Source organism: Saccopteryx bilineata, chromosome 1 (assembly GCF_036850765.1).
Source record: "Saccopteryx bilineata isolate mSacBil1 chromosome 1, mSacBil1_pri_phased_curated, whole genome shotgun sequence".
NCBI classification, from domain to species: Eukaryota; Metazoa; Chordata; class Mammalia; order Chiroptera; family Emballonuridae; genus Saccopteryx; species Saccopteryx bilineata.
Genome location: NC_089490.1, coordinates 157,473,134 through 157,491,517, shown reverse-complemented (window position 1 = coordinate 157,491,517; position 18,384 = coordinate 157,473,134). Strand labels below are relative to the sequence as shown.

The 18,384-nt window shown below is 55.4% G+C and overlaps 1 protein-coding gene across 4 annotated transcripts; it reads left to right on the top strand.

Moving 5' to 3' along the window:
* Positions 1–1,332: 1,332 nt before the first annotated feature.
* Positions 1,333–17,824, top strand: ARHGAP45 (Rho GTPase activating protein 45). 4 transcript variants are annotated; one of them, XM_066277870.1, is made up of 23 exons: positions 1,333–1,641; positions 2,498–2,825; positions 6,635–6,778; positions 6,992–7,076; positions 7,159–7,231; positions 7,345–7,411; positions 7,531–7,668; positions 7,772–7,836; positions 8,008–8,118; positions 8,193–8,273; positions 12,263–12,451; positions 12,667–12,804; positions 12,898–13,088; positions 13,204–13,322; positions 13,426–13,509; positions 14,042–14,146; positions 14,254–14,426; positions 14,596–14,784; positions 14,878–15,015; positions 15,284–15,510; positions 15,594–15,804; positions 16,649–16,754; positions 16,956–17,824. In XM_066277870.1, the coding sequence occupies exons 1-23, from the start codon at positions 1,552–1,554 to the stop codon at positions 17,282–17,284; spliced, it is 3,381 nt and encodes a 1,126-aa protein (XP_066133967.1). In that variant the 5' UTR covers positions 1,333–1,551; the 3' UTR covers positions 17,285–17,824. The 4 variants fall into 4 exon arrangements, with proteins under 4 accessions (XP_066133967.1, XP_066133977.1, XP_066133974.1 ...); XM_066277880.1 differs by having other exon boundaries at positions 6,632–6,778; positions 13,204–13,283; XM_066277877.1 differs by having other exon boundaries at positions 6,632–6,778; positions 14,257–14,426.
* The last annotated feature ends 560 nt before the right edge of the window (positions 17,825–18,384 follow it).

The following is an 18,384-nucleotide window of genomic DNA, read 5'->3' as shown; positions in this document are numbered from 1 at the left end:
GTACAGATGAGACCCCACTACAGCCAACTGGACCCCTGGCTGGGAGAGCCTCTTGTGTTCCTGGGAAATGGGGGTTTTACATGCAACTGTGGGTTTCTTAAGAGCCTAGACATCCAGGGCCCTGAGTGCCCACTTAGGTATGGCACCTGAGGCAGTACCAGTGAGTGCCTGACCTTGAAGTGGGCATGACGTCAGAGCTTGGGAATGTCCAGGGCAGCTTAGAGGAGACCAGCAGGGGTGGTTGGGACCTCGGAACCTCAAGCCTCCTGGCCAGGCCAGAAGCCTGCCAGCTAGCCAGCTCACCTTCACCACCTGGTCCTGGCCCCAGCCCCCAGAACAATGAATAGTAGGCAGAAGACCCTCAAGGAACTTCTAGGCTGGGTTTGCAGATGGCCCTGGGCCTGGAGAGCTGGGTTTGGCATAAAGGGCTGCAGCCTACGTGTCCTGTGCCCTGGAGATCCACCCCTTCCACCTGAGGTCAATGTGGATTGGTGTTCGGTAAAGGGGTTGGGGATTTGGGGGTGGGACACTGGAAGTTGGAAAGAGAGGGCCCAGACTGGGGGGTTCCAAGAAACGAGCCGTCATGGGAGAGGGGACAAGGGTCCAGGGTGGGTAAAGGGAGACAGAGATCTGTACATCTGGCTGATACAAGGGTGTGAGGAGATGCATGGTGGCCTCAGGAGTGTTATTAAGCCCTGCTGCCCAGCACGTCCTTGGTCAGCCTGTGTGTCCCTGGGTAGGCTGGGGGATGGGCATAGGGAACTGAGCTGAGGCCCGTGCAGATGCCAGGCTGAGGGGGTGACCAGCTATTCCCTGCATAGCCCAGGCCCTGGGGTCTGCAATAGTGAGGGCTTGCCAGGGGACATAAGGCAGGCCAGTGTGAGGACCGGGGGACTAGAGGGAGGGTATCTGTGTCCCAAGTCTGATTGCAAAGTTTCAGGTCATCTGTTTCATTTGCAGAGCTTTGTAGAGTTGAGCATGTATGTGCATGAGTGTCCCTGTAGTTCCATGTCCCCACGTGTCATCATACCTGTATGTCTGTCCCTGCATGTCAGTCGTTTCAATGTCCCTGCATGTCATCGTGCCCGTGTGCCAGTGTCCCTGTGCGTGTTCATGCCCCTGTGTCAATATACTGCTTGCATCTGGGTGTGTCTGAAGGTTAGCATCTGCAGTCAGCCATGTGCTTTTCTGTGCCCGCCTGTTCCGGGAGGGGGCGCCCAATCCAATACAAGTGCAGAGCTCCTGAAAATGGAAGCTGGAGGCGGGGCCTGGGTTGAGGGCGGGGCCTGGGACCCCACCTTCAAGCCCACTCTGTGGAGGGACAGGCTGAGGCCTGGGAGAAGGGGTCTGCGTCACTACCTCCGGAGGCCTTTTCCTGTGGGGGGAGGGCCCGCCAATGAGGGCTGGGCCTGTCACGTGGGCCTGACAGCTGGGGAGGGGGTGGCTGGTGACTCTGTGGTCCTGAGGTGGTCAGCTCCTGGAGCTGCGCACCGAGACCCCTGGCCTGTTTTACCCCAACCTGCCGGCCTAGGCTGCTCTGCTGGCCTCACCATGTTCTCCAGGAAGAAGCGCGAACTCATGAAAACCCCTTCCATCTCGAAAAAGAACCGGGCGGGAAGCCCCAGCCCGCAGCCCTCAGGAGTGAGTTAGCCTCTTCGGGTGGGGGGAGGAAGAGCCGGTGGGGGACCTTGGAGCAACAGGTGGACAAGGGTGCGCCCTCTGCTTGGGCTAAGGGGCAGGGCCCAGCAGCAACATGCTGGGCCTGCGGCGGGGGGCTCACGCCAGCTACAGCCCCCACCAGGCGGAACTGCAGGGGCCACGCAGGACCAGGCAGGCCCTTGGCATTCAGCTCATGGTAGGGGTCCTTTGGGATGGCCACTGCCTCCCCCCGTTTCATCCAAGGCTGGCTGCGGAACCCAGGGAGCAGGGTGGGTAGCCAGGGTGAGGGTAGCATTTGGTTGTAGGATGGGGATCAGGGAATTTAGGAGCTTCGGTGGCAGTAGACATGAGAGCTAGAGCACATCATTGGGTAGAAGGGTTAGAGTACAGCGAAGAATCTAAACAAGATCTCTGGGAGTGTACACAGTTTGGGAATGTCTGTGGGACTCGGGTCTCCAGGACCCTTTGGGTAGAAAAATTAACAGAGATATCTTTACCAGGAATTAAGTGTATCGGCTGCAGTCTGAGGTGGGCTACAGGGCCCAGGACCTTCTCCTGGTCCTCCCTCCCCCACCAGGAAGTGGGGTGCCCGCGCCCCCACAGGCCCCGCCCCTGGCTGTGGTTTGGGCAGACGGTTGTTTGTGAAAGCTCAAGGGAAGAGGATGTTGGGTAACAGGTGTGGGAGGGGCATGGCCCCAAATCTCAGCCCTCTGACCTCTGGCCTTTGAACCCCTCCATGGGATCAGGCTGAAGACCACCCCTCAGAGCCCCATTTCACTTCTGGGGAAACTGAGGTAGTACCTGGGCCAGAGCACCTGCCTTACCCTCCCACCCCCAGGAGCTGCCCAGGAAAGATGGCACTGATCCACACCCAGGATCCAGCCTGGAGCCACTGAGTGTGGCATCCAATGCCAAGGCCACAGGCACGCTCAAGAGGCCCACAAGCCTAAGCCGCCATGCCAGCGCTGCCGGCTTCCCTCTGTCTGGTGCCAGTTCCTGGACATTAGGCCGAGGCCACCGAAGCCCACTGACAGCAGCCAGCCCTGCTGAACCAGTCACTGAGGGGCCCTGCTTTGATGCTGTGGAGGACATCTCCCACCTTCTGGTTGACGTGGCCCGCTTTGCCGAGGGCCTTGAGAAGCTCAAGGAGTATGTTTTACATGATGGTGAGAGCCAGCAGGGACACTGAGGCCTGGGTGGATACAGATGTTCCAAACCCTGTGGGGTCAAGGCAGGGTAGAGGGAAGGACTTGGGGAGGCTCAGAAGGAGATCGCAGGGAGGGCTTTGTGAAAGAAGCCACTGCAGCTGTTTTGAGGAATGTGTAGGAGTTTGGTGGCAACTAGGAGGGAAAGGCATTAAGGCAGGGGGGATGTCATGTACATAGGTTCAGAACATGAAATGGAGTTTTATTTGGGGAAACAAAGTTGGGGTTTTGCTAGTATATGAAGTGTGTGGGGCTGAAAGTACTGAGGACGTCAGACAGAAGGATCTTGGATGTTATCCTGATGGTAGTAAGGAGCCACAGAAGGTGTTAGAGCAAAGGAAGGAGAAAGTCAGATTTATGTGTTGGGCCAAGGTGGGCTAGAGGCAAGCTGAGGGCTGATGGAGAGTCAGGAGGGACAAGGGGCAGGGTGGCATGTGAGCTGCAGGAGCGAGCAGCCTGTGGGATGGCAGTTCCGTTTTCTCCTCCACGAGACTGACAGCCTGGCTTCCTGCTGAGTTATTTTCATCTGTTTCCTGTTTGTCCCTGGCAGCCATGGCAGGCATCTCAGACCAGGCAGGCACAACACCTTGTGTGCTGCCTGCTCCTTCCGGAAACCACAATGCCAGAGCCATGCCAAGCACTCTGACCTCCTCGTCTTAGGCACCCATTTTATAGATGGGAAAACAAAGGCCAGGAGTGAGGTCCTGACCCCCGGCTCACTCAGCCAAGGAAGGGTTGGAACCAGATCTAACCTCAGCCTACAGCAGATTCTCTGCCTTCAGTGGGCTGATGCAGGCCCTGTTTAGAGAGGCCCAACCTCTGTTGGGTGGGAGTGGGAGGCCCCAGTGTTATCTGGTCACAGGGGCAGGGCCTGAGCTGTTTCCTGGGGAAACCTCTAATCTTGGTTCCTTTCCTATTCTGGTACTTCCTTGGAGGCCAGGCCTGGGTGGGGCTGAATCCTGCAGGCGTTTTGGATGGGGTTAAGGATGCCCTTCTCTGTACCTGGGGTGTACTGGGCCTGGGGAAGGAATTGGAGCAGAGAGGACGTGGGTTTGAGTCCTGGTGCTGGCCCTGTTTGTCTAGCTGTGAGACCTTGGACCAGCTTCCTCCCTCTCTAAGCCTCAGATGTCTTATGTGTGAATCATGGCAACAGTAGCCCTGGGCTTATGACTGTTACCAAGTATTCTCAGCCCTGGCTGGTTGGCTCAGTGGTAGAGCGTCGGCCTGGTGTGCAGGAGTCCCGGGTTCGATTCCCGGCCAGGGCACCCAGGAGAGGTGCCCATCTGCTTCTCCACCCTTCCCCCTCTCCTTCCTCTCTGTCTCTCTCTTCCCCTCCCGCAGCCAAGGCTCCATTGGAGCAAAGTTTGCCCGGGAGCTGAGGATGGCTCTGTGGCCTCTGCCTCAGGTGCTAGAATGGCTCTGATTGCGGCAAAGCCACGCCCCAGATGGGCAGAGCATTGCCCTCTAGTGGGCATGCCGGGTGGATCCTGGTCGGTGCATGTGGGAGTCTGTCCGCCTGCCTCCCTGTTTCCAACTTCAGAAACATACAAAAAAAAAAAAAAAGTATTCTCAGCATATTGTCTTGGGGACCAGTGTGCTGCTGCACATGGCCCCAAGGTGAGGAGACAGAGCCGGGTGCAGGGTCCCTAGCTCTCTGGGAGCACATGGCATTTGGGGATGCAGCAGCTGCGATGCCTGGCTTGACTGTACCAAGCTGGGCATGCCCAGGCTTCGCTGGAGCCAGCTTCCCTGGAGTCAGCTTTCCAGGTGCAGAGACCCAGGTAGCTGAGGCCAGGTGACACAGGGGTAAGGGGCTGGGTGTGTGGACAGAATGTCCTGGGAAGGGTTATGGCATGGCCTTTCCCCAGCATCTTCCCTGGATTCCTGAATCCCCTTTCTGCCTGTTTGAGTTAGCATCAATTTGAGGATCCCCAGGTTTCAAGGCATGGGGACCATCCTATAGGGTCGTCAGTACTGAAAAGGGTTGGGCACCTATTTTCAGGTTCCACTTATTATTTTTTAAGTGAGAAGAGGGAGATAGTGAGACAGACTCCTGCATGTACCCCGACTGGAATCCACTTGGCAACCCTGGTCTGGGCCAATGTTTAAATCAATTGAGCTTTTTTTGTGTGTGTGTATTTTTCTGAAGTTGGAAACGGGGAGGCAGTCAGACAGACTCCCGCATGTGCCCAACCGGGATCCACCTGGCACGCCCACCAGGGGCGATGCTCTGCCCATCTGGGGCGTGGCTCTGTTGCAACCAGAGCCATTCTAGCACCTGAGTCAGAGGCCATGGAGCCATCCTAAGCATCCAGGCCAACTTTGCTCCAATGGAGCCTTGGCTGCGAGAGGGGAAGAGAGACAGAGAGGAAGGAGAGGGGGAGGGGTGGAGAAGCAGATGGGCGCTTCTCCTGTGTGCTCTGGCCGGGAATCGAACCTGGGACTCCTGCACGCCAGGCCGACGCTCTACCACTGAGAAAACCGGCCAGGGCCCAATTGAGCTATTTTTAGCACCTGAAACTGACATGCTTTGACCAACCAAGCTATCCTCAGTGCCCAGGCCGATGCTCAAACCAATCAAGCCACTGGCTGCTGGAGGGGAAGAGGGAGAGAAGGGAGAGAGAGAGGGAGAGAAGCAGATAATTGCTTCTCTTATGTGCCATGACTGGGAATCAAACCTGGGACGTCCATACACTGGGCCCACACTCTATCCACTGAGCCAATCAGCCAGGGCTTATTATTTTATTTTATTTTTAAAATTTATTTTAGAGAGAGAGGAAGGGGGAGAAACACACACACACAGAAACATCAATCCATTTCTGTATGTGCCCTGATCAGGGATCGAACTGGCAACCATTGCATACTGGGATGATACTCTAACCAACTGAGCAGTCAGGCTAGGGCCCACTTGTTTTTGAGTAGGCCTATCAGGCAGAGTCAGAAGACCCACAGGTGTCAAAGCTGTCCTCTCAGCTGGCCATCAGGCCCTCCTGGGTCTTAGTGCCTGCTTGTCATACATACAGTGCTATGGTTTGTTTCTACTGGATTTTGTGCACACTGTTCTGCCCTCACATGCTGCTTTTAAGAACATTTGAGAAAGGCTTTTAAAGCCACAGTTTTAAGATGCAGAGCTGGCCTTGACCCTCCTTTGCTCTACCACCTTCTGTGGTTCCCCATTGCCCCCAAGATAAAGCCAGGCAGGGTCCTTCTGCCTCATGTTCTCATGCATTCAAACATAGTGTAGGTGGAAAAGCTATGTGACCCTTGAGAAATGACCTCACTGTGCTTCTATTTCCTCATCTACAAAATGGGGATGATGACAGTGCCTGTCTCATGGGGTGGCTGTTGGAAGAGTGTGAGATAACAGGGTCTTTGAGGCCTGGTGCCCAGGCAGACGGGGAAGGGGGAGAGCTAATTAGAGCCTTGAGCATCCCTGAGGGGATGGGGCACGGACAAGGCCAGGAGGGCTCTGTGGAGGAGGAGGTACCAGAACTCCAACTTGAAGGACAAACAGAAGTTTGCTTTCTTCAGGAATGAAGGTGCTCTGAGAAGGGACTGTCTACACCAAGATCTGGCCTTTGTTGCCAGGGCCAGCAACCCAGAGAGGGACAGTGTCCTACCTGAGGTCCCCAGTGATCCTCGGGCAGCTGCCCTTTCCCACCTCTGTCTCAGTTTTCTCATCTGGAGATAGGATCTTTGAGGAATAGGTGGGCAGGTTTTCCCCTGGGCCAGGCCCTTCCCTACCTGCTCATACCTTCTCTGCCCAGCAGACCTCCTTGAGGCCCGCCGGCCCCTGGCCCACGAGTGCCTGGGAGAGGCCCTACGAGTGATGCGCCAGATTATCTCCAAGTACCCATTGCTGAACACTGTGGAGACGCTCACAGCTGCTGGCACCCTCATTGCCAAGGTCAAAGGTCAGCTGGCCCGGACAGTAGCAAGAGCCCTCTGCCTGGAAGGGCTTCCTGGAGGAGGGGATGTTTGAAGTGGATTTTGAAGGCTACCTGGGAATTTGATAGGCACACTTGCTCCAGTGATTTCCCTGGGCTAAGAGCCCCCTTCAGTTAGATCCAGAGGTGGTCACATCCAAAAATGGGCCAACTCCCTTCATCCTTTTCTCTGCCTGCCAGCCTTCCATTACGAGTGCAACAATGAGGCGGACAAGCAGGAGTTCGAGAAGGCCTTGGAAACCATTGCTGTTTCCTTCAGCAGCACGTGAGTACAGGGCCTGCAGGGTAAGAGCAAGGGTGTATAGGGCCCATGTTCTTCTGGATGCTGACTGCCCCTCACCCTGCAGCGTGTCCGAGTTCCTCATGGGTGAAGTGGACAGCAGCACCCTCCTGTCAGTGCCCCCAGGGGACCCAAGCCAGGTGAGCAGGGGTGTGGTCTCCTCTGTCCTTGGGGTGGTGATGGTCTCCTGCAGAGTGGGCATCAGACAGGACTCAGTATGGTGCTGGACTCACCTGGGTCTCCCTCTGCACAGTCCATGGAGAACCTGTATGGACAGGGGAGTGAAGGTGCCCCCCCTAGCGCTGAGGACTGCGACGTGGGTGAGTCTCTGAGCCACACACACAAGCGGGTGCTTCCTTGAATGGTGGATGGAGGGGCAGAGGCCTGGGACTGAGGGTCTGCTGGGGGATGGAGTCTGTGCTGAGAGACCACTCTGTAGGCTGCCTGCTGCCCGAGGAGGTGGACATGTTGCTGCAGCGCTGTGAAGGAGGTGTAGATGTGGCCCTGAACTATGCTAAGAATATGGCTAAGTACATGAAGGACCTCATTGGCTACCTGGAGAAGCGGACTGCACTGGGTGAGTGCTGGCCCTGGGTGAGATCTGCTGGAGGACCTCCTCACCTCCTGTCCCCCTGTTTAATCCTCTCCCTCTGCACTGACTCCCCTTCTCCGCCCTGCAGAGATGGACTTTGCCAAAGGCCTGCAGAAGGTTGTCCACAACTGCAGACAGAGCGTCATGCAGGAGGTGGGGCCATGGGCCTGGGTGTGAGTCCCTGCACCTGAGGAGGGCCAAAAGGAAGGGGCTCCCCCATCTATGCTGTGGTGGTGGCTAAGGGACCTTGAGTGAACCAGGGAGGGCTTCTAGAAGGGCCTGGTTGCTATCCCACCCTTCTGACTGCTGCCTTTCCCCACCAAGCTCCACATGCCCCTCCTGTCCATCTACTCACTGGCCCTTGAGCAGGACCTGGAGTTTGGCCACAGCATGGTGCAGGCAGTGAGCACATTGCAGACCCAGACCTTCATGCAGGTGGGCTGCACCAGAGAGGGCGGTCTAGGTGGGAGGCTGCCAGAGTCTCGTACTCATGGCCCATCTCTCCCCAGCCCCTGAACCTGCGGCGACTTGAGCATGAGAAACGCAGGAAGGAGATCAAGGAGTCCTGGCACCGTGCCCAGAGGAAGCTGGTACCTGTGGAGGCAGGCGGATGGGTGGGGGCAGGGAGAGCTGGCCTCCATGCAGGTGCAAACCCAGGCATGGACCCGTGCCATCCTGTGGTTTCCCCACCTCTTGTACGCTCGATGACAGCTTACTGAGCACCCTGTTCTGCTCCTGGCCTCTCACACCTCCCCACATCCAGAGGCTTGTCCCATCTCAGTCCACCTTCCAACCTTTTTCTCGGCCATGAGGCTTATTTCGCTAAATTCCTATTGATGGATATTTTAGTTGTTGCTGAGCTGTTGCTATTTCAATGACCACTGCTGTAACAAGTCTGTGCCCCATCTTTTAGATGTGTGATCAAGTATTTATTTCAGATCTATGCCTGAAAGTGAATGGCTGGGTTGGGGTGTGAGTGTACAAGCTACCCTCTCAAGCCAGAGCTATACCTTTTCTCTTCTGTGAAGGTCAGTCTATATACCCTTTGCTCCCTTTGGATTGGACTGTGACCTATTTCTTACTGATTTTCCAGAGCTCTTTATATATTAGAGAACTCAACTCTGATGATCTGTGTTGCAAACTTCCCCTACCCAGTTTGTTTTGGCTTTTTAAAAATTTTATGTACTGACTTATTTTTTTTTAAAGAGAGAGAGAGGAAAAGAAGGAGGGAGAGAAACAGAAAGACATCAATTTGTTGTTCCATTTATTTATGCATTCATTGGTTGATTCTTTTTGGGGGTTTTTTTTGTATTTTTCTGAAGCTGGAAACGGGGAGAGACAGACTCCCGCATGCGCCTGACCGGGATCCACCCGGCACGCCCACCAGGGGCGATGCTCTGCCCACCAGGGGGCGATGCTATGCCCCTCCGGGGCGTCGCTCTGTCGCGACCAGAGCCACTCTAGCGCCTGGGGCAGAGGCCAAGGAGCCATCCCCAGCGCCCGGGCCATCTTTGCTCCAATGAAGCCTTGGCTGCGGGAGGGGAAGAGAGAGACAGAGAGGAAGGAGACAGGGAGGGGTGGAGAAGCAGATGGGCGCTTCTCCTGTGTGCCCTGGCCGGGAATCGAACCCGGGACTTCTGCACGCCAGCCGACGCTCTACCACTGAGCCAACCGGCCAGAGCTCATCGGTTGATTCTTGTATGTGCCCTAATGGGGGTTGAGCCCACAACCTTGGCGTATCAGGACAATGCTTTAACCAACTGAGCTGTCCAGCCAGGACTATTGTTTTATTTTATTTATTTATTTTTTGTATTTTTCTGAAGTTGGAAACGGGGAGGCAGTAGACAGACTCCCGCATGCGCCCGACCGGGATCCACCCGGTATGCCCACCAGAGGGCAATGCTCTGCCCATCCGGGGCATCGCTGTGCTGCAACCAGAGCCATTCTAGCGCCTGAGGCAGAGGCCACAGAGCCATCCTCAGCTCCAGGGCCAACTTTGCTCCAATGGAGCCTTGGCTGCGGGAGGGGAAGAGAAAGAGATAGAGGAAGGAGAGGGGGAGGGGTGGAGAAGCAGATGGGCGCTTCTCCTGTGTGCCCTGGCTGGGAATCGAACCTGGGACTCCCGCACACCAGGCCAATGCTCTACCACTGAGCCAACCGGCCAGGGCCTTGTTTTAACTTTTGAACTTACCTGTAGCCTATTTTACCATGTTGAAAGCTGTGATTGGCCCTGGCCGGTTGGCTCAGTGGTAAAGCGTTGGCCTGGCATGCAGAAGTCCCAGGTTCGATTCCCGGCCAGGGCACACAGGAGAAGCATCCATCTGTTTCTCCACCCCTCCCCCTCTCCTTCCTCTCTGTCTCTCTCTACCCCTCCTGCAGCCGAGGCTCTATTGGAGCAAAAGATGGCCCAGGCGCTGGGGATGGCTCCTTGGCCTCTGCCCCAGGCGCTAGAGTGGCTTTGGTCGTGACAGAGCGACGCCCCGGATGGGCAGAGCATCGCCCCCTGGTGGGCGTGCCGGGTGGATCCTGGTCGGGCGCATGCGGGAGTCTGTCTGGCTGCCTCCCCGTTTACAGCTTCAGAGGGATACAAAAAAAAAGAAAAGAAAAGAAAGAAAGCTGTGATTGTCAGCAGTAGTCTTTTCTTTTTTTAAACATTTTTTAAAAAGATTTTATTTATTTATTTTAGAGAGGAGAGGGAGAGAGAGGGAGAGAGAGAGGGAGAGAGTGAGAGAGAGAAGCAGGGAAGGAGCAGGAAGCATCAACTCCCATATGTGCCTTGACCAGGCAAACCCAGGGTTTTGAACTGGCGACCTCAGCATTCCAGGTCGATGCTTTATCCACTGCACCACCACAGGCCAGGCCAGCAGAAGTCTTTTCCTTTAAAATTTTTTTTTGTGTGTGTGTGACAGAGACAGAGAGAGAGAAACAGAGAGAGGGACAGATAGGGACAGACAGGCAGGAAGGGAAAGAGATGAGAAGCATCAATTCTTTGTTGTGGCTCCTTAGTCTTCTAACTCCTTGCTCAACCCAGCAACCTTGGGCTCAAACCAGTGATCTTGGGCTCAAGCCAGCAACCATGGGGGTCATGTCTATGATCCCACGCTCAAGCTGGATGAGCCCACACTCAAGCCGGCGACCTCGGCGTTTCGAACCTGGGTCCTCCGCATCCTGGTCCAACACTCTATCCATTGTGCCACCGCCTGGTCAGGCTTAAAATTTTTTTTTTTTTTAATTTTTATTTATTCATTTTTAGAGAAGAGAGAGAGACAGAGAGGAGAGAGAGACAGAGAGAGAGAAGGGGAGAGGAGCTGAAAGCATCAACTCCCATATGTGCCTTGACCAGGCAAGCCCAGGGCCTCAAACTGGCAACCTCAGCATTCCAGGTCAAGGCTTTATCCACTGCACCACCACAGGTCAGGCCCAGGCTTAAAATTTTTATTTATTGATTTTAAAAAGAGAGAGAGAGAGCAACATTGACTTGTTTTACTTATTTATGCATTTATTGGTTGACTCTTGTATGTGCCCTGACCAGGGATTGAACCAGCAACCTTGGTGTATCGGGATGGTGCACTAACTATACTATCCAGCCGGGGCAGTAATCTCTTCTTTTATGGTTTCTGGATTTTGTGTCTTATGTTGAAACTTTTTATTTCAAAAGTTCTCCCAGCCTGACCTGTGGTGGCACAGTGGATAAAGCGTTGTCAACCTGGAATACTGAGGTTGCCAGTTCGAAACCCTGGGCTTGCCTGGTCAAGGCACATATGAGAGTCAATTATTCCTATCCCTTCCCCTTCTCTCTCTCCCTCTTTCTCTACTCTCTAAAGTGAATAAATAAAATATTTTTTTTCTCATTTTAGATTTTTTTAAATTTATTCATTTTTTAGAGGGGGGGGGGAGCAGGAAGCATCAACTGCCATATGTGCCTTGACCAGGGAAACCAGGGTTTTGAACCGGCGACCTCAGAATTTCAGGTCCATGCTTTATCCACTGTGCCACCACAGGTCAGGCCATATTTTTTTAAAAAAGGGATAAAAAGTTCCACCATGGTTTTACCTAATACCTGTACAAGTTCTTTATATTTAAGCCTCTGATGGTACAGGCTGTGAGGTGTGGCCCCAGAGGCCCATGAGTTTTGACTAAGTGCCTTCCTGCCCACCCAGAAGGTGCTTGACTTCCTTCCTGGGTGGCTGCACTGTTCTTCTCTATGACAGAGGAAGTGAAAAAGAGCATGCGTCATCAGCCACTCTGGCGGGGGTGGGTATAGGTGTCAGGGACTGATGTAGGCTGTGCCTCATTCAGAGCTTAATGCCTCAGTTTCCAGAGCTGTCAAATGGGCACACTGCATGCCATTTTCTCCTGGGGACCCATTGTAGGTGTCACCTCCTATTCTTCTGCTGTCAGTTCTTGGGCAGGGGCCTGTTTGCCCAGTGGGCCATGGGATGTCAGCACATGAGACATGGGGTGGTGGCAGTGCCTAACTTGGTATCTGGCTGCTGGGGTGGGAAGTGGGAGAAGCCAGGAGCACTGAACCCAGTTGGAGGACAGTTTGGGACTAGTCTCCTTGCTCCCATACCTTTAGCAAGAGGCAGAGTCCAACCTTCGCAAGGCCAAACAGGGCTATGTACAACGCTGCGAGGACCATGACAAGGCCCGCCTGCTGGTGGCCAAAGCAGAGGAGGAGCAGGCAGGCACTGGGCCTGGGGCAGGGGGCACAGCCTCCAAGACCCTGGACAAGCGACGGCGCTTGGAAGAGGAGGCCAAGAACAAGGTGAGGACTGGTTGGAGGGAGCAGGGGAGGATGAGACCCAGTGGGGGCAGTTCCTGACACACTGTGCAGTTTCCCACCTCCAGGCCTTTGCTTGGGCTGTGCGTCCTGCCGGAAAAGCCCTTCCCACCCTGTTCAGCTGGCTGTGTTTCTGTGTAGGACTTGAACCCCAGGCTGAGGCCTCTGTCTCTCTCTGCACCCCCTCTGCCCCGCCCCAGGCAGAGGAAGCCATGGCCACATATCGCACGTGTGTGGCAGATGCCAAGACGCAGAAACAGGAACTGGAGGACACCAAGGTGACGGCGCTCCGGCAGATCCAGGAGGTCATCCGGCAGAGCGACCAGACTATCAAGTCGGTGGGTGCCAAGTGCTCCCGTGGACTGGCCATGGGTGGGCTGGGCAGTCACCCATGCAACCTGACCTCATCATCTGCGCCCTGCTGCCCTCAGGCTACTATCTCATACTACCAGATGATGCACATGCAGACGGCCCCGCTGCCCGTGCACTTCCAGATGCTGTGTGAGAGCAGCAAGCTGTACGATCCGGGCCAGCAGTATGCCTCCCATGTGCGCCAGCTGCAGCGTGATGAGGAGCCTGATGTGCACTATGACTTTGAGCCCCATGTCCCCACCAACACTTGGTACGTCTGTGGGTGCATGCCCTAGGATCCAACTTCCTACCTGAGATGAGGGTGAGATGATGATACCTCTGTGACCTCCATCATGGCTCTTCTTTCTGAGTTTTGGTCTCACCAGGTCCCCTGTCATGCGTGCCCGGAAAGGCAGTTTTAATGTTGGTGATGCTGCAGAGGCTGCCAGCAGCCCTCCAGAGGAAGGTGGGCCCGGCGATGGGGTGCTTGTCAAGGAGCGCAGGGGTGAGTGCCAGTGGGGTGAGTGCCTGGCAATATCTTGTGGAAGGCACTCCCCCTAATCCTTCTCAGCCCCATCCGGCCCTTCATCAGATGCCCCATTCCACAGGTGGGCGTGGACACCAGGTGCACAAGTCATGGCCAATCTCCATCCCAGACTCCGATGGCAGTCTAGACCCCAGCCCTGGCGCAGGTGAGGGGCCTGCTCTGCCAGCTGGGAACAGAGCTCACCATGTGGCCAGGGTGATGAAGAGGGCATAGGGGGCCTGGCCGGGCGGTGGCGCAGTGGATAGAGTGTCAGACTGGGATATGGAAGACCCAGGTTCGAGACCCCGAGGTCACCAGCTTGAGCTCGGGCTCATCTGGTTTGGGAAAAAAAAAAAAAAAAGATTATTTATATATATCACCAGCTTGCACCCAAGGTCAATGGCTTGAGCAAGGGCTTACTCAGTCTGCTGTAGCCCCACGGTCAAGGCACATGTGAGAGGGCAGTCAATGAACAACTAAGGTGCCACAATGGAAAAACTGATGATTGACGCCTCTCATCTCTCTCCGTTCCTCTCTGTCTGTCCCTATCTATCCCTCTCTCTGACTCTCTCTCTCTGTCTCTGTAAAAGAAATAAATTAATTAATTTTTAAAAAAAAAGGCATAGGGGAACATCTGGCCAACTGGGTGCCTGCTCCTTCCTGGCTCAGGGTGTCTAACACCCCTATTTCCTGCTTAGGAGACTTTAAGAAGTTTGAGCGGATGTCGTCTAGTGGTACCATGTCATCCAGTGAGGAGCTGGTGGACCAGGAGGGCGGTGCAGGGACATCAGCCTTTGAGCAGGGTGAGCAGGCTCTGGTCCTGATAGTGAGGGGAGAGGAGTTTAGACTCTGCCTGTGGGCCTGGTCCTGACCTGCCTTGGTGACAATGGCCACCTGTCCCACTCCTCAGCAGACCTCAATGGCATGACCCCTGAGCTTCCAGCGGCTGTGCCCAGCGGACCCTTCCGCCATGTGGGGCTGTCCAAGGCAGCCCGTACCCACCGGCTCCGAAAGCTTCGCTCACCAGCCAAGTGCCGGGAGTGCAACAGCTATGTCTACTTCCAGGGTGCTGAGTGCGAGGAGGTAAGTGGGGATCCCAGGGTTGGCTGGCAGTTCCTATGCAGAGCACAGGGGACTCTGGGAGTGACAATCTGGATTGTGCTTTCAGAAGCTGTCCTGGTTAGGGGGGGGGCTTGTAAGGGCTTCAGAGAGGAGGGGGAGCCAGGCTTTGCTCATTATGTGCTGCCCTCAGTGCTGCCTGGCCTGCCACAAGAAGTGTCTGGAGACCCTGGCCATCCAGTGTGGACACAAGAAGCTTCAGGGCCGCCTGCAGCTCTTTGGACAGGACTTTGGCCAGGCAGCCCGTGGCACTCCCGATGGCGTGCCCTTCATCATTAAGAAATGTGTCTGTGAGATCGAGCGGCGAGCACTGCGCACAAAGGTGACTACTTCAGGGACAGTAGCAGGGGCTCCATCCTGAGAGTGCAGGGAAAGGAAGTAGGCATGGGCCAAGGCTGACCTCAGGCTCCCACAGGGCATATACCGGGTGAATGGGGTGAAGACACGTGTAGAGAAGCTGTGCCAGGCCTTCGAGAATGGCAAGGAGCTGGTGGAGCTTTCGCAGGCCTCACCCCATGACATCAGCAATGTCCTCAAACTCTACCTGCGCCAGGTAAGCCCCACAGAGACAGCAGATGCTGGGCCAGGACCCAGGCTTGGCAGGACCTGTTCCTGGCAGGGCGGGGCTTCTTGGGGCAGTGGGCTGCTAGGATGGGGATGTGGCAGGGCAGGAGCAGGTCTGATTATGGGTTAGGGGGTGGGACCAGAAGCACCTGGCAGAGGTAGGTTTGATGCTAGGGGCATTGCCAGGGCAGATAGGAGGAGAGTGGGCCATACCCACTGACGACACCACCACCCCACTCCCATTTGTTGCTTTGCAGCTACCAGAGCCACTCATCTCCTTCCGTCTCTACCATGAGCTCGTGGGGCTGGCCAAGGACAGTCTGAAGGCAGAGGCTGAGGTGAAGGCAGCGTCCCGGAATTGTCCAGATGTGGCTGAGAGTGAGGCTGTAACCATGGCTATGGTGGGCCGGTTGCGGGAGCTCTTGCATGACCTGCCATCTGAGAACCGGGCCTCACTGCAGTACCTGCTGCAGCACCTGCGCAGGTGAGGGCCAGCTGGGCAGGGGACCAGCATGACTGGGTCCAGGGAGCTGCTCTCACCTGCTCCTGCACTGCTTGGCCCCTCAGGATTGTGGAGGTGGAGCAGGACAACAAGATGACCCCTGGAAACCTAGGCATCGTGTTTGGGCCCACGTTGCTACGTCCACGGCCTACCGAGGCCACCGTTTCCCTCTCCTCCCTGGTCGATTACCCCCACCAGGCTCGCATCGTGGAGACCCTCATTACCCACTATTGCCTGGTCTTTGAGGAGAAGCCCGAACAGGTGGCCAGGGGCCAGGTGAGGTGGCAGGTAGACCCCAGCGCTGTCCTTTCTGAGAAGGGTGCAAGGCTCTGCTCATGGCAGGGTACAGATGGGAAGAACTGGGAGGTATCTGGTTTCCACAGGGGTTTCAAGGGGTCTTTTTTAAAATTGATTTTAGAGAGGAAGTTGGGAGAGAGAGACAGGGAAACATTGATTTGTTGTTCCACTTATTTATGCATTCATTGGTTCATTCTCATATGTGCCATGACTGGGGATGGAACCCACAACCTTGGCGTATTGGGCCAACTCTCTAAGCAACTGTGCTACCTGAGGGGTCTTTCAAGCAAAGAACTGATGAAGTGTGGACTCAAATCTGGGGAAGACCCCACTTGGTGCAGAGGCTTTGGCTTACCCTGTGCCCTCCAACCAGCCCCTTGGCTGGGTTCAACCTGCTACTTTACCTGGCTGCTGAGTTTTAATTTCACGCCAACAGTTTTCACTTCTGCAGGTCGTTTTGTGCCCAAGCAGCACCCTGCTATAGTACGCAGTCACTCTGCCATGTGTCTTTATCCATCTTCAGGAGTGTCTTGGGGTTTGGGTGGAAGGCCCCGTCTCCAGAGGCAGGACTGAGTGTGGCCTCAGGACAGCGGTTTACTTGCTGGCTGGCCCTGCAGGACTCAGCCCAGCTGCCAGGGCCTGCTGCCCCTGCTGGAGGAGCTCAGCCATTCCTGACATGGAACAGGGCCCTTGCGTCCTTAGATGCAGCGGGTAGTGACAACTGTTAGGGATTTTTTGAATGTGACTAATTTACAAGGCAGAAAATGGAGCTTGGATAGGCTGGATTCCAGGTCCTTCCCTGACCTCCCTGCCACCCCTGCAGTACGAGATGTCCACCCAGAGGGCTGAGGTGCTGCTCCAGGTGCCCTACTCAGAGGCCAGTGAGGGGGCTGCCTTACCCCTACAGAAGGAGGAGGATGGGGGCCCAGGTAAGTGTTTCGGCCTGGGGTATTCAGTGGGAGACTCCTCTCCCTGTCTCCCACTCTCCTTCTGTGTTTGCTTCTCTCCTGTCTCTCCCTCTCTCACCCCTCTCCCTCCCTCTCGTCTCTCCCTCTCTATTCCACTTTCTGTCTCTCCCTCTTTCTTTCCCTCTGTCATCACCTTCCTACCTGTCTCTCCCTTTCTCACAGATTTATCAGAATCCCATGTTGCCTCCAATGACTCGGACTCGGAGCTGGAGGAGGCCCCGGTGCTGCTGTCCCCAGCAGATGGGGGTGTCCTGCACCACCTCCGTTTCCCAGAGCAGGGCAGTGAGGCCAGCGTGGAGGAGAGCCAGGACAGCGGCAGTGAGGAAACGCTGGGGCCCTCAACTGGGGAGGACAGTAACTGGGAAAGGCTGTCCCAGTACAACACCAACCAATGCAACAACGTAGCTGAGGGCTGGCTGCCAACCGTGAGGTACTGTGACGGGCAGGTCACAGCAGGTACCAGCCGGGAGAGGCGGCCAGAGTTTGTCTAACTGGGGCCATGGGTGGCCTATGCTGTGGCTAGGGTCCAAATACCACCCCACTCCTGGCTCCTGCCACTGTGGATGTCCCTGGGTCTGGCCACACTGTGCCAGGCTCTTTGCCCAGAGTGCCTAGGCTGCAATGTCCACTCACAGGGAGGCCCCCTCTGGCCCACATTAGTGAGGAAGTCACCAGCTGCCTTTTCTACAACCTTCCAGGAATGTGGGCAAGCCTATGGTCAACCCTGTGTCCCTCTGCATGACCCACTTGGCTGAACTGAGGACTTTGTTCTCAGGAGTCACCGTGGAGCTATATGGACCAGGAACCCTAAGTAACCCCTGCCCTCTGCTCAGGGCTGGCAATTCGTCAGACTTCTCCTGACCTGGCCTAAGACCTCTGGTTGCCAGGCCATGGAAGACCACTCTGACAGCCAGATGGATGGCAGGAGCCAGTTGGCAGAACTGGGTTTGGACACCTGGGGTTTAGGTACATGGTGGGGTGTCTCCTTTACACATGCATGTATTTTGCTTAAAATAAAGTTCTTAATTTGAGTAGCAGCTTGGGGACAGGGACACAGGGGCCCTTTGCTTCTTCATTGGAGAGGGTATGAGGAAGGAAATTCTACCCCAAAAATGTCCCAGTGAGGTACATGACCCAGGGGGCTCATGCAGTTGGTGTGAGCACGTTAGATAACTACTTCACATAGCGTCCGCAGCACTATTCAGTAGAATCTCCTAGAGCAGCAGTTCTCAACCTGTGGGTCGCGACCCCTGTGTTTTGGTCATTCGACCCCCGCCGGGGTCGTGACCCACAGGTTGAGAACCGCTGTCCTAGAGGATAGAAACACTCTCCATCTGTGCTGTTTGAGTGCCAGCTGCTAGCTGCATTTCCCACGGGTACTCAGCACTTGAAATTAGGCCAGACTGACACAAGGAACTCATTGACACTTCATTTAGTTTGTTTAGATTGTTGAGTCTCTGGAGGGTGGTTGCCACCATCTGGGACAGTACAGAATGGACAGGCAAATACCTGCCCCATTACTCTCCTCTAGCTCAGAGATTTCCATAGCCAGGTTTATCCTGGAGAGCAAAGGGCAACCCAGCAGAGAAGA

Excerpts from the sequence above, each read along its gene's own strand:
- ARHGAP45 (XM_066277864.1), top strand. The coding sequence starts at position 1,552 with ATGTTCTCCAGGAAGAAGCGCGAACTCATGAAAACCCCTTCCATCTCG. Across the intron at positions 2,826-6,631 it reads GGAGTATGTTTTACATGATG|CAGACCTCCTTGAGGCCCGC; the intron begins GTGAGAGCCAGC and ends TTCTCTGCCCAG. Across the intron at positions 8,274-12,262 it reads ACCGTGCCCAGAGGAAGCTG|CAAGAGGCAGAGTCCAACCT; the intron begins GTACCTGTGGAG and ends CCATACCTTTAG.